We start from the raw sequence: 12,152 nt of genomic DNA on the forward strand, positions 1-12,152 counted from the left end.
GTGAGTTGGAAGATGTATTAATTAGCTCAATTGTGGCAATCATTTCACAATGTATATATACATCTAAATACCACATTGTATGCCTTAAAATATGCAATATTATTTGTGAATTTTACCCCATAAAGATGAAAAAAATGTTTCAATAAAAGGAAGATTTTGCAAAATTGTTTGCAGAATTAAACTGTTTTAGAAAAACTATTCCACAAGAATCATTAGCTATAGGTATAATAAAGTTTATATTTTGATATTGATTATATTTTTATATTATCTAATTGATCAGAAACTTATCTGGTGTTGTTCCAGCCCAGGAAAATCCCTCACAAGCTCGATTCATAGTTAGAGCAACAGAAAAGATCCTCTTCTGTTTTGCTTTGTTTTTTAGAGAGAGAATTTTTTTAATATTTATTTTTTAGTTCTCAGCAGACACAACATCTTTGTTTGTATGTGGTGCTGAGGATCGAACCCGGGCCGCATGCATGCCAGGCGAGTGTGCTACCACTTGAGCCACATCCCCAGCCCAAAGATCCTCTTCTGAATCATAAATTATTAAACTTATTTGTTATCTTGCAGTTGCCAAAAGTGACTGATGCTGCTTTCAAGTATATCAATTAACAAAATTGCTAAAAGTATACATTTTCATGGATATAATTAACAAATGTACATAAAAGTAAGCCAAAAAAACTTATATCAAGCTAATATTGGGAAAGTGTTTTTGTAGACTACAAAGGTTGTCACCAAAAATATTATTTATAATGTATAAATTTATGTTACTTCTCATATACCTTCAATACTTGTATTATGTTGTATAAGAAATAAAATGTTTTAAGGGGAAAAGTTCCATAATTCAGTACGTATACTAACAATTTCCTTCAGGTTTTTACATAAGGACTTCTGCATTTTCTCTTTGCTTGGATCTGTGTCTCAGAATGTTTTGTGCATACATAACTGAATACCAGAGACAAGATAATTTATAAAGAAGATAAATTTATTAGTTCAAGAATCAAAAAGATCAATGTGAAGGTACTAGTATCTAGTGAGGCCCTCTCTCCTGTGTCAACTTGTGGCACAAAGCAAGAGGACAAGAGAGGGCTGAATTCACCTTTCTAAGAATCCCAATTCTAGCAATAAACAACCCACTCCCATAGTAACAGTAGTAACCCCTCATGACTGTAGAGTTGTTTGTTTTTGTTTAGTGGACACAATATCTTTATTTTTATGTGGTGCTGAGGATTGAACCCAGGGCCTCATGCATGCGAGGCAAGCGCTCTACCATTGAGCTACAACCCCAACCCCATGACCGTAGAGTCTTTATGAGCAAATGGCTTCTGAAGCATCCCATTTCTCAGCCCTGCTGCATTGAGAATTATGTTTCAAATGCATGAATTCTAGGACCAATTCAAACCATAGCAGCCTATGGCAAAATACGCAGCCAGTCCTGCAGTGGTAGGATTTGCCAGTCTTACAGCTTGAGCAGACTCATGAGTGGAACAAGCAGAGGGGCCTTTGATCCAGCTTCACAAAGTGCCACAGCTTGACCCAATCACCTAAGAGGGGCCCTGCCCTGTAATGCCCTCTCATCTAAGGAGTTCACACAAGGGTACCAGCTGCCAAGGGAACCATGAACACATAACAGATAAGTTTTGCAGAACCCATCCCAGGGTTTGACTAGATGCTTTTCATGTCTAAGCAGAAATGGAAATAGGAAATAGAAATTAATGGCAAGTATTGTTAAATGTATATGCCAGAATTTATAGTGCAAGGGAGATACAGAGACTGGTGGTCTGGTACCTGCCTTCAGGAAATACCCAGCCAAGTGAGCTGAAATGGTCAGCAGATAAGTACAATGTCACTGCATAAAAGAGCAACAATAGGAGAGGTGTGTGTGTGGGTGTGTGTGTGTGTGAGTGTGGGTGTGTGTGTACAGGGGTTGAGGAGAAAGGGAAGAAATGAAGAAATAGGCTCAGGAGACAGACCATCCCAAATTTTTGCAGCTAACAAATGGCAAGGTTGAAATTCAAACCCAGGTCCTCTTGCCAAATCCGCTACTTTTTCATCTATGTCAAGGCATGGTTATCCACATCTATACACCTGGTCTGAATGCACACATCTGCCATATATCTTAGTTTGTTTTCTGTTGCCAAAACAAAATACCCAAATTTAGGTAATTTATAAAGAATAAAAGTTTATTTGGCTCCTGGTTCTGGACACTAAGATCTAAGAGCATTATACTAACCTTCTTGCTACATCACAACAGAACAAAGAGCATCATCACATGACAAGACAGAGATAACATGCTAGCTGGGGTCTCACTTCCACCTCTATAAAGTCACCAATGCCATCCTTGGGGCCCTACCCTCATGGTCTCATCTAATCCTTAGTACATTCCAAAAGCCCTACCACCCAAATTTTAATGATACTACAAATGAAATTTGAAGGCAGGGGATACATTCAAACCATATCAATGTTTAACCAAATCATCCATTCTCTGCACCTGGGCAGCAGGGATGAAAGGAGGTGGGCAGGTCAGAGAAAAAGTTTGGATGGATAGGTGGGAAAACTGAATGATGATGGAAGAAGAAGACACTGAATTAAGATTCAAGATTCTGGCTAGCAGAAGTGGGTGGGAGGAAATACCCATCAAAAAGCGAAATGCAGAGGCCAGGTGCGTGTGGTACACACTTGTAATCCCAGCAGTTTGGGAGACTAAGGCATAAGAATCGCAACTTCAAAGCCATCCTCAACAACTTAGCAAGGCCCTAAGCAACTTAGCAAGAACCCTGCCTCAAAATAAAAAGGGCTAGGGATATGGCTCAGTGGTTAAATACCCCTGAATTCAACCCTTGATACAAAAAAAAAAAAAAAAAAGAGGAAGCTGGGGCTCATGGGCCGGTGTGTTTGGGGTCCAGCTCTGACAGAAAAATGACACAGTATCCTAACTCACCAGCTGCCCATTCTTCTTCCAGATCACTCTCTGTCCCTGTTCTCCTGGATCATCTCTGGAAGAGTGGCAGAAAGTAGGGGCAAATGATAGCCTCATACACTCGATACTGAGGAACACCAGTGGTCATTCTAAATGGTGTGAACAGAGCACCAACAGCTGTGCCAGCACTTATCACTCAGGAAGCTGGCTTGAGAGCATGAAGAAGACTCCTATCCAGGAATGTGAGAAGAGCCACCAGAGAGCAAATCACTGTTACTACCTCTCGTTAGTAAATCCTTCCACATCTATCTGTCTTTGGCTCCTCCAACTACCCCAAGATATAGCTTCTTATTTTATAGATGAAAAGACTGATACTTAGGAGCAATGGTTTGTCCAAGGGAAGGAAAGGGGGAAAAAGGCTCCAGGTCAGGAATTAACCACTACATCTTCACATGTATTAACAAAACCGTTCTCTCAAATACGCCTTAGGAGTTGCAAAAAGTTCAGATGGATCTTATGTGCAAAGGTTCTGAGTTGGTCAAGTCTAAGTTCTAGGGACTGAATAATGGAAGGGTGGCTCTAGAAATAGCCCAGAGAGCAGGTTGGGCAGGCCAAATTCTTGTTTTGGGCAGTGCTAGGGATCAAACCCAAGGCCTAGAACATGCTAGGCAAGCAAGCACTTTACCACTGAGCTACATCCATAGACTGAATCTACGGTTTTTGAAGTTCAAGTCATCAAAGAATTCTAAAATAAGTGGCAGACAAAATTGGAGTGGTTTTTTTAAAATACGCCCCCTACTTCCTAGTAAAAAATGGCCAGAAGCAAAAGCAGAGGCAAGTTAAGTTTTCCTAGGAATGTAAGATAAAGGCAAAGGAGGCCTGGATTTCAAAGGCCTGGGAAGAAATGGATGGATTTGTAAGGTATCGAGGAGGTAAATAAACAGGGCATGTGATTAACTCCAGGTGGAGAGATGAAAGAGGAAGAAGTGGCTACCATCGCCCCTCTCACCTTTGAGACCCCCAAACCCCACACAGCAGCCCCCAGCCCATCATTTGAGGCACGATGCTGAGTCATGTCCTGTTAAATGGTAGGACCCAAACTGAAGTTGAATTAAATAGAGGCATTTAGACATTTTTTCAGAATGCCATGATGTCTGCATGCCAGAATGGGGCATACTCAGCAAGATCCATCTTCAATAGCAAAAGTGTACAGTTAGTTACCTATTGCATGGTACTATCTGCTCACTAGTCTTGATCAGAAGCAACTTACTTCTGCCCAAGGGCCTATGAAAACAAATCTTTTAGTTAACCCACAACCCCTCTCTGAGGCAGTACATTCTGAAGTCTTCATCATCTGTGGTTACTGCATAAACCAGGCACGACTTCCCACTCCATGTGGGGTTGTTGCTGCCAGGAATGAAGCTGGCAATAGAGATGCTGCACGTGGAGCTTTATTTCCTTCGGGTATGTACAGGTATATACAGTTGGCTTGAGTCTATGGTACATTATTTCACAGAATTTTCTTACACACAGTGCATACTCCTAGGCAGGAAGCAGCAGATTCTGTTCCAATTGTCCATGGATGGTGGAGGAAAATGATACTAACAGGAGCACCCCTTCTCCAAAGACATTCATAGGGACTGTTTGCCCCCTTTGCCAAATACTAAAGCCCTCCCATGCACAATCTGTGCCTCCCACCTGCTTTGGGCACTTATTGATGGGAGCTGGGTTGTGGTGGCAGCAGCAGCTACTGCCCAAGTCTTTCTCCTCTAGAATACTTGTGGGAGCCCAAAAAAGTTAGGGCCCCTACACACCAGCAGAGGCAAACTGACACCTGACACCCAGAGCCTGACCTGAACCCTTGGCCCCCAGCATGTGCAGAGCCTTCTGAGCCCTGTATGGCCTGGCTTCATGGGGCACTGGCATGCATCTTCTCTAGGCAACTCGTCCAGAACATAACCAGTCGGTTGTCACGGTTGATGCAGAAATCTGTGAAGTCTTTCAGCAGCCTATCTGCAAACTTCTCATCCCCTGTGGCACTAGAGCGCCAAGTCTTGGTAAGCATGGTGTTGTAGGCCCAGTTATAGCCAACCCGTTCCTCACAGAACATGTTTTGGTTGGTGGAGCTGGTGGAGTTCCGCCGCCGCCTCTGCTGCCCTGAGAACTTGCGCTTGGAGTAGGGCAGCTGCAGAAACACTGTTCCTGTAGGGAAAAGGCAGGGCCTGTATAGTATCCACCAGGAAGGCACCTGGAGATGGCTGAGGTGCTTCTGCCACCACAGGTTCAGAACAGGGAAAGGGATCTCTAAACAGGCCCAGGCCCCTCAGGGCTCATGCACCTGCCAGAGTCCTCCCTAGTCAACCTTTTTGCTCATAGTTCCTCACCTGTAACATGGATATACTGAGGCTTGTTCTCAGCAGGGAAGTTAAATGCAGAGGCAGAATATTTATCTTGTACAAATCCAAACCTAAGGGAAGAACAGTAAAGTATACTGGTTAAGGTCTCCTTAGCTAGAGGGACAAGGGGAAAGAGTGGCTAATAAGACTAAACTACTTGAGAGAAAGGTATATGAAAAGATCTCATTCAAGGTGGACCAGGCAGGCTGCTTTATTTCACCCTCTCTACTCCCCAACCTCCACCCCTACTCATAAAGCAGCTCTCCAGCTCTCCTGTGCCCCAACACCTTTCATCTCCTGGGTCAACCATATGATTTCAATGAATGAAAGCCCCTCTACCTGATGCACTCTTCATACAGCCAACCCTCTCTCCTGCCACATCCCCAGCTATCCTAGTAGCCCTCCCCACTGTAGGTTTCCCCCATCTCATCCTATGTCTTCCCTCTGCCTCTTGCTGGAATTTATCCCAGGTGCTAATTGGCTGCAACACCCACCCACATACATTCCCCATCTTAATTTACCTTAGTCACACTTCTCCCCCTTCCCCACTGTTCTCAGGCTAAGCATCTAGAAAGTACTCAATAAAGGCCTTGAATTGAAATAGAATGAAATATCTCAATTGAAATTCTTTCTTTAAAAGTGAGGAACAACAACCTGGAACTCTTTGCTTTGCTGCACTCTGGAAATGGGCAGGAGGAGCCATTATTCATCTATAACTTGTTCTATTTCTGGTTCTTCTATTTCCATAAAGCACATTTATTATAGCCCTAACTGCTAAGAGCTATAAAGGACATGCTAACAGATGTGGCACCTGCCCTCTAAGCCTGAGAGGTTTACGTAACAAAGGCAGTGATGTAGGCAGAGCTAAGGAGATAAGCTTCCTGTCTCCTATTCTGCACTGAGCTCCCCAGGAGGAGTTACTAGCCTTTATCCAAGAAGCTGGCATTACTCTGGTATTCCTTAAGAATTTACAAAAAAAAAAAAATATAGGAAATCAAATGTGCAAATTAAATGGATAGGCAAATATGCACTGCAAGCTTTTTCATCTACAAACTGAATCTATCATATATAAGAATGGTCTGGATTTTGCCTTTGCTTCCTCTCTACTTTCCAATCAAGTTCAATGATTTACTCAGCATGAATCAGCCTGACCAGAGTATTCTTGCTTCATTTCTTTCTTAAGTTACCAGGAACATCTTTTATTTAAAAAAAAAAAAAATAATAATTACACAGCACAAGTCCCTGGCTATTTCACTGCCCACTTGGGGAGAATGTAAGGCAGGACTACAGTGAAGGCGAGGAGCTCCTATCCCAGGGAAGGGGCTGTACTAATCTCACCCAGCTACCCAGATGAAGTTAAAGGAGATAGGAGTCAGAGCAGAGGGGATCCAAGGAAGATGGACACTTTTCATAGCTTTTTTTGAAATGGACCTTGTAAATGGGCTAAATGTATCATTTTAGAGCCACATTCCCCTTAGAATTTCACTCCATGGAAAAATGGCAAGAAAAACAGCCAGTTTGGGCAAGGCACTGTGCTAAGTGAAAGGGAAAAATGCATACCTTTGCTCTCCAGGGCTCCCAAATCATTGTAACAGATTGATACAGTGTTCAGGAGAAAAGGATGGAGTAATTAGAGTAGAAAGACGTGGGAATCCCTGGTTGGGGGGGGGGGGGTATATTTCACATGACACTGAACAAGATGTAGCAAGAAGTTTAATGAAACAAAATAGGAGGTTTGATTTTCACCATGATTAACATGAAGTAGCAGTTGGACACCAACTTAGTGATACTGAGACAGTGTGGTTGCTGGTCTAGTCTGGGGGAGACAGCTAAGCCTAGGGAAGGCTTTCCCTAGCACACATATTAGGTGTCAAGAAATATTTATAAGCTCATCTATTGCTTTTTAACCATTCGTTGACTTTTCAACATGTGTTAAGGGTCTCAAATTTTATATATTTCCATTTTGTGTTATCTTCTAAATAGCTTGACTGAGGCTCTCATTGGAGGCTGGGGAGAGAGCTCTAAAATCTTCCCTCAACTGAAAGAAGGCAATGAGGTCTGAAAAAAAAAAAAAAAAACTGGCAGGGTAGTGCTTATCTCAGAAGAGTCTTGGAGATAAGTAGTTAATCTGTCATTAGTGGAAGAGATCCCTTTCCCCAGGAACAAACTGGGTTTCACTTTGCTAATTGCTATTGGAGATAAATACGGATTCCTTCCTACTAATGCCTCTTGCTAAGGGACAAACCTGTGTGCAATGGCTTCCTGAAAAAGATGCATTCGATCCCAATATGTTTCTGGTTCAAAGCCTGTAAGACAAAAGATTCTATGTTGATTTGTGATCACAAGATTTTGCCTGCATTTGGGTTTCTGCGCCCTTCATTACTCTTAGCAGTTATTGCTCGTTGAACACAAGCTGCTTTTCCACACAGCCTCTTTTGGGAAGATCATCCTCCATCCCAAGGTCAAAGAAAGGACATGTATGTGTTCACCATGTCCTCCCCTGAGCTACAGCAGGATCCAGTAAAGTGATGAATCCTCAGGAGCCAGTGTGAACTGCTTAATAATAATAATATCTCATGTCAAAAGCTGAAAAGAGCATTTTAAATACAAAAACAAGACAAACCTTAAATGCATATTAGCTGCTTCTAAAAAACAACAACAACAACAAAAAAAAAACATGTTTTTATGTTACCAATCTTCCATTTCCCTAGAGGGAAAGAAAATATTACAAGCTCCACGTTAGGGATAAGAGAATTGAAACAAGTAAACATAAAAATGAATTTCTGAAAGGAAATTAGGGTGGTGGGGAGAAACAGAGCACTTGGGTACCCTCACCATCAGCCACTGCATTATCCAGCCTCACTCCTGCAAGGCTGCTGCTGTGGACCAAGAGCTGAGTGAGGTGGGAGAGCTGAACAGGCTGTCACATAGCAACAGGCGGTAGAGCCTGGGCTGCTCTTGGGGTGAAGGTGCTGAGGGCTGGGGCAGCCATTGCACAGTCAACCCCAAAACTAGGGATGCCTATGGTGGCTTCATTATTCTTTCATATTTGGAACTTTCTACCTAAGGAAAATTTGAGGATTCTGAACAATAGGGAAAAAAAGAAAATGGTTTTGGCTTTAATGGGAAAACACACAAAGACAGCACATGCTTGTCAGATTTTTAAGATTCTGAATTCACTGTTAGCAAAACAGAGATAACAGAAGTGAAGCCAGATTTAAAGTTAGGTAGTCAGTGTAGTTAGGTAAATCAGGTCTAATATTGAGTAAGATCCAAAATGGAGGCCATGTTAAGAATGAATTCCGGGAAAAGCAGAACAACTCTTGGAATGTTAATGAAGTCCAGGAAAAGCCCAAGGCCCAGAGCCCATCCCAAAGAAATGTTAATAAAGATTACTTCTTTGCCCCACCCGTGCCCCACCCTTCGGGCATTCCCACCTAAGTTCCAACACTGAAAGAACTATAAAAAGGGGAAACAACTGCACTTCCACGGATTCCATCTCTTGGGTCCCCTTCTTCCTCCCGGAGAAGTCTTTTCTGCTGTCCTTTAATAAAGCCTCTACTTTCCACTCCAACCTTGCCTCGGCGTGCTTCTCTGGTGTTATTCTTCAACATTGGGGAAGCAAGGACTCGTCACCAGTCAACAGCGGTAACAGAAGGAGGCCCAGAAGCAGGAAAATTGATTCTTAAATTTGAGGCTTTATTCCTTTAAACCAGGACTCTATGTTGGCAACAAACCAAGGATGCTGGTCTTAAAGACTGGGTTACAAATGGCCAGAAAAACCATCGACTTGCACAAAAATATCCTCTAATGCAGTCCCGTGAGCTATTCTGTGCTGTTTCACTAAGAGTAGAGGTGGAGACTCTGTAAACTCTATGTATCTCAGAGTCCATGACTTCTGGCAGGAAGGGGCTCACCTGGCACATTAAAAAAAAGTCTTCAAAATAGTTACAAAAAAAAAATAGATAGGCCTCTAGAAGGTTGTATGCTCAAAAGAGCTGCCTCTCACATGAAAAGCTCAGGAACACTGAACCTGGCCTGCTCCACCTGGCAAAACCTCCTCACCCTCTGGGCTGGTTTTCTGCTGCCAGCCATGATATAAACTTACAAGAGCGCAGCAAGAAAGCATCTCCCTTACATTCAAGTTACTTCTTTCCCATTCATAATCTTTATATCCCAGGACTCCTGACATATTGGCATCAACTCTAGCTTTTCATATTAAAAAACAACATCTGTGAACTCATGGGAAGATTCGTAGGAGCTATACAAATAAGTTCATCTGCAATGAATGCATGGTAATAAAGAATGATGTACTGTATAAAGTAGAGCTCATCCTTTAATCTGTCATAAACATGATGGACTATGGTCAAATGGTAGGTCAGAGAGGGTCCCATTGTAAAGGTAGAATTTCTAAGCTGCAAAAGTCTGAGTTAAAGTGTAAAAGACGAGGGCATTGTAAAGTTTCTAGATTACAAGGCCTGGGCTAAAAGGTAAAAGCCTATTGTTACAATTCCCCTGCTATCCCCGGAATCTGCAATCTCTGTAAACTTGTTAAGACAATGCGGGACCTGCTCAGTAAATATCTCCATTGATTCCCTGGTTGTTTAATAGCTAAGGGCTCCAGGTAACATGGCACGTAGGCATCCAGGCCCCAGAACCAATCAGTTTGAATGTGTACCCCACTTAGAAGTGACCAATCACCCCTACCCAAACTGTTCCCTCCAATGAATGGACTAATCATGTACCAGAATTGTTGTTCAATTTCCCCGCGCCTCATGATGATTTGTTCTGATGTATGCAAAGCCCCCCACCCTCTCCAAAAAGTGTACTTAAGCTCTGCTTGACCTCTGCTCTGGGCTCTGGGCTGCTCTCCCTTCCTGAGTGAGCACGGGGCCCTAGCGCGCTGGAACGGATCCCTAATAAATCCCCCTTGCCATTGCATGGAGCTAGTCTCGTGTGGTCTCTTTTCTCCAACGCTTCGCCGGACCCTTACACCATGTGCTCCCTTTCTGACTGATGACCCTCTTCCTGGGAGAAAGGCTCTGAACTGATGAGTATTGCTGTCTTCCTTGAGATGCAGGACTTGAGCCACATTCAAGGCTCCAAGGGCTGAAACACTGCAGCTTTGTCCAATAAAACTTGTTTCCTGTTTTGCTTTCCAATACCCTTCTTTTGCATCTTTTTACACAGAACAGCATATATAAGCCTCCCACAAGGTTCAAATCCCTGAAACCCAAGCCAGCTAGGCTGGAGCAAATGAAAGGAGGGTGTGGGAGGACAGTAGTACTGCTAGAGAGTTACAGGGCATGATGCCCTCTCCCACCAGGGTTTCAGGTCTTAAGATAGCCTTTGGGATTGGCAAGGCAGCTCTGGTCAATCCTGTTTTAGGAATAAGGGATTTGGAGTCTCAGAGATATTAAGTGATTTATCCAGGGTTACCCAGTTGCTAAATGAGGAATGAGATAGAAATCCAGATCCTTTGGGGTCCTTGTAGAAAGGCTCTCCCTTTTCACTAGCCTGTGATGATTAGATAGCCAGAAAGGTGTCCTTGAGGAGAGATGCCTTACTCATCGAGATGACATTCAGAGGGAAGTAGCTCTTACTATCAAACAGGTGTTCACTGCCCTCCTTGAGTAAGCAGCTGATATTGAGCGGGATGAAGAGCTGGGCTCGCAGGGGATCGCCATACAAGTAGCTGGGTAGTGCAAAAGGACCCTCCAATACCGGTACCAACAAAAAGCCACAGGAGGTAGCTTTTCGATGCCAACCTTGGACCTAGCAGAAAGTACAGAAAAAAGAGTGTCATCTCCATGTTCTTGCTGACAAGAGAAATACTTCCCAAGGAGTAAACCTGCCAGAGCTGTGGCATGCAGTGATTGGTATGTTCATTTACACATGTCCCCTGTTACAAACAGGCCTATGACAAAAAAAAAAAGTACAATTTCACTTCCTTGATATATACACAAAAAAACTGTGATATAAACAAAAGTTCCTTTTCATGGCCCATGCTTCTACAACATCAGAGTTTTCTTTGAAAAAAAAAAAAAAAAAAAAACAGCCTGGACAGAACTAAAACCCTTCTTATTCTGTGGTATACTAGAGGAAGGTCACAGGATATAGGTTAAGTCCTGCTAAATTACCCTGTATCAGGAATTTAATAAGTCCAAAGCATCAAATAGGAAAAAAAAAATCCACTTAAACTGGCTGAGAGGAATATGACAGAGGATGGAGAGGACTCTGGTGACCTCTGTTAAAAGTGATCAGCACTGACATATAGAATCAGAACCACTCTCTGGGAAATTCCCCCAAGCCATATGATGGAAGACCAAAAATGAGAATTACTGGGGCAGAAAGACATACTTCTTCCCATCAATAACATTTTCCTATATGGAACAATTTTTGAGTTTTTGTGATACTTTTATTAACCATAAAACCAATGTATACTTTTAAAAGGAAAAAAAAAGCTGAAATTGGAAATGTATGTTTCAGTGGTAGAGTGCTTGCCTAGCATCAATGAGGTCCTGGGTTCAATACTTAGCCATTAAAAAAAGCTGATAGATGAGGCTCTGGGAGACAGATGAGATCTGGGTCAAATATTATTTTATTTACTTTTTTTTTTTTTCCCAAACAGGGTCCTGGGATGTTACTCAGTCTGGTCTTGAACTTGTGGGCTCAGGTGATACTCTCACCTCAGCCTCTCAGCTACAGGTTAAAAATTATTTAGACACTGTGGTGAGTGACTACAATCCCAGCTAGACCTGGCCAAAAAAAAAAAAACAAAAAAAAACCAGTATGGGCCATACCTTAACTTACACAAATACAATTATGTTAAAAAT

The 12,152-nt window shown here is 42.5% G+C and overlaps 1 protein-coding gene across 12 annotated transcripts in view; it reads right to left on the minus strand.

Moving 5' to 3' along the window:
- Nucleotides 1–3,996: 3,996 nt before the first annotated feature.
- DEPDC5 (DEP domain containing 5, GATOR1 subcomplex subunit) overlaps nt 3,997–12,152 on the minus strand; it is a 158,339-nt gene continuing 150,183 nt past the window's right edge. For 6 of the 12 annotated variants that reach the window (XM_081285910.1, XM_081285914.1, XM_081285911.1 and 3 more), the window contains 4 exons: nt 10,920–11,091; nt 7,562–7,622; nt 5,305–5,387; nt 3,998–5,122 (listed from right to left, as the gene is read on the minus strand). In XM_081285910.1, the coding sequence (XP_081142036.1) occupies nt 4,830–5,122; nt 5,305–5,387; nt 7,562–7,622; nt 10,920–11,091 (609 nt within the window). In that variant the 3' untranslated portion in view covers nt 3,998–4,829. Of the gene's footprint in view, nt 5,123–5,304; nt 5,388–7,561; nt 7,623–10,919; nt 11,092–12,152 lie in introns of all 12 variants that reach the window. The other 6 variants (XM_081285913.1, XM_081285906.1, XM_081285907.1 and 3 more) reach the window with 2 other exon arrangements.

This window comes from Spermophilus citellus (assembly GCF_964194105.1).
Source record: "Spermophilus citellus genome assembly, chromosome: 3".
NCBI lineage: Eukaryota > Metazoa > Chordata > Mammalia > Rodentia > Sciuridae > Spermophilus > Spermophilus citellus.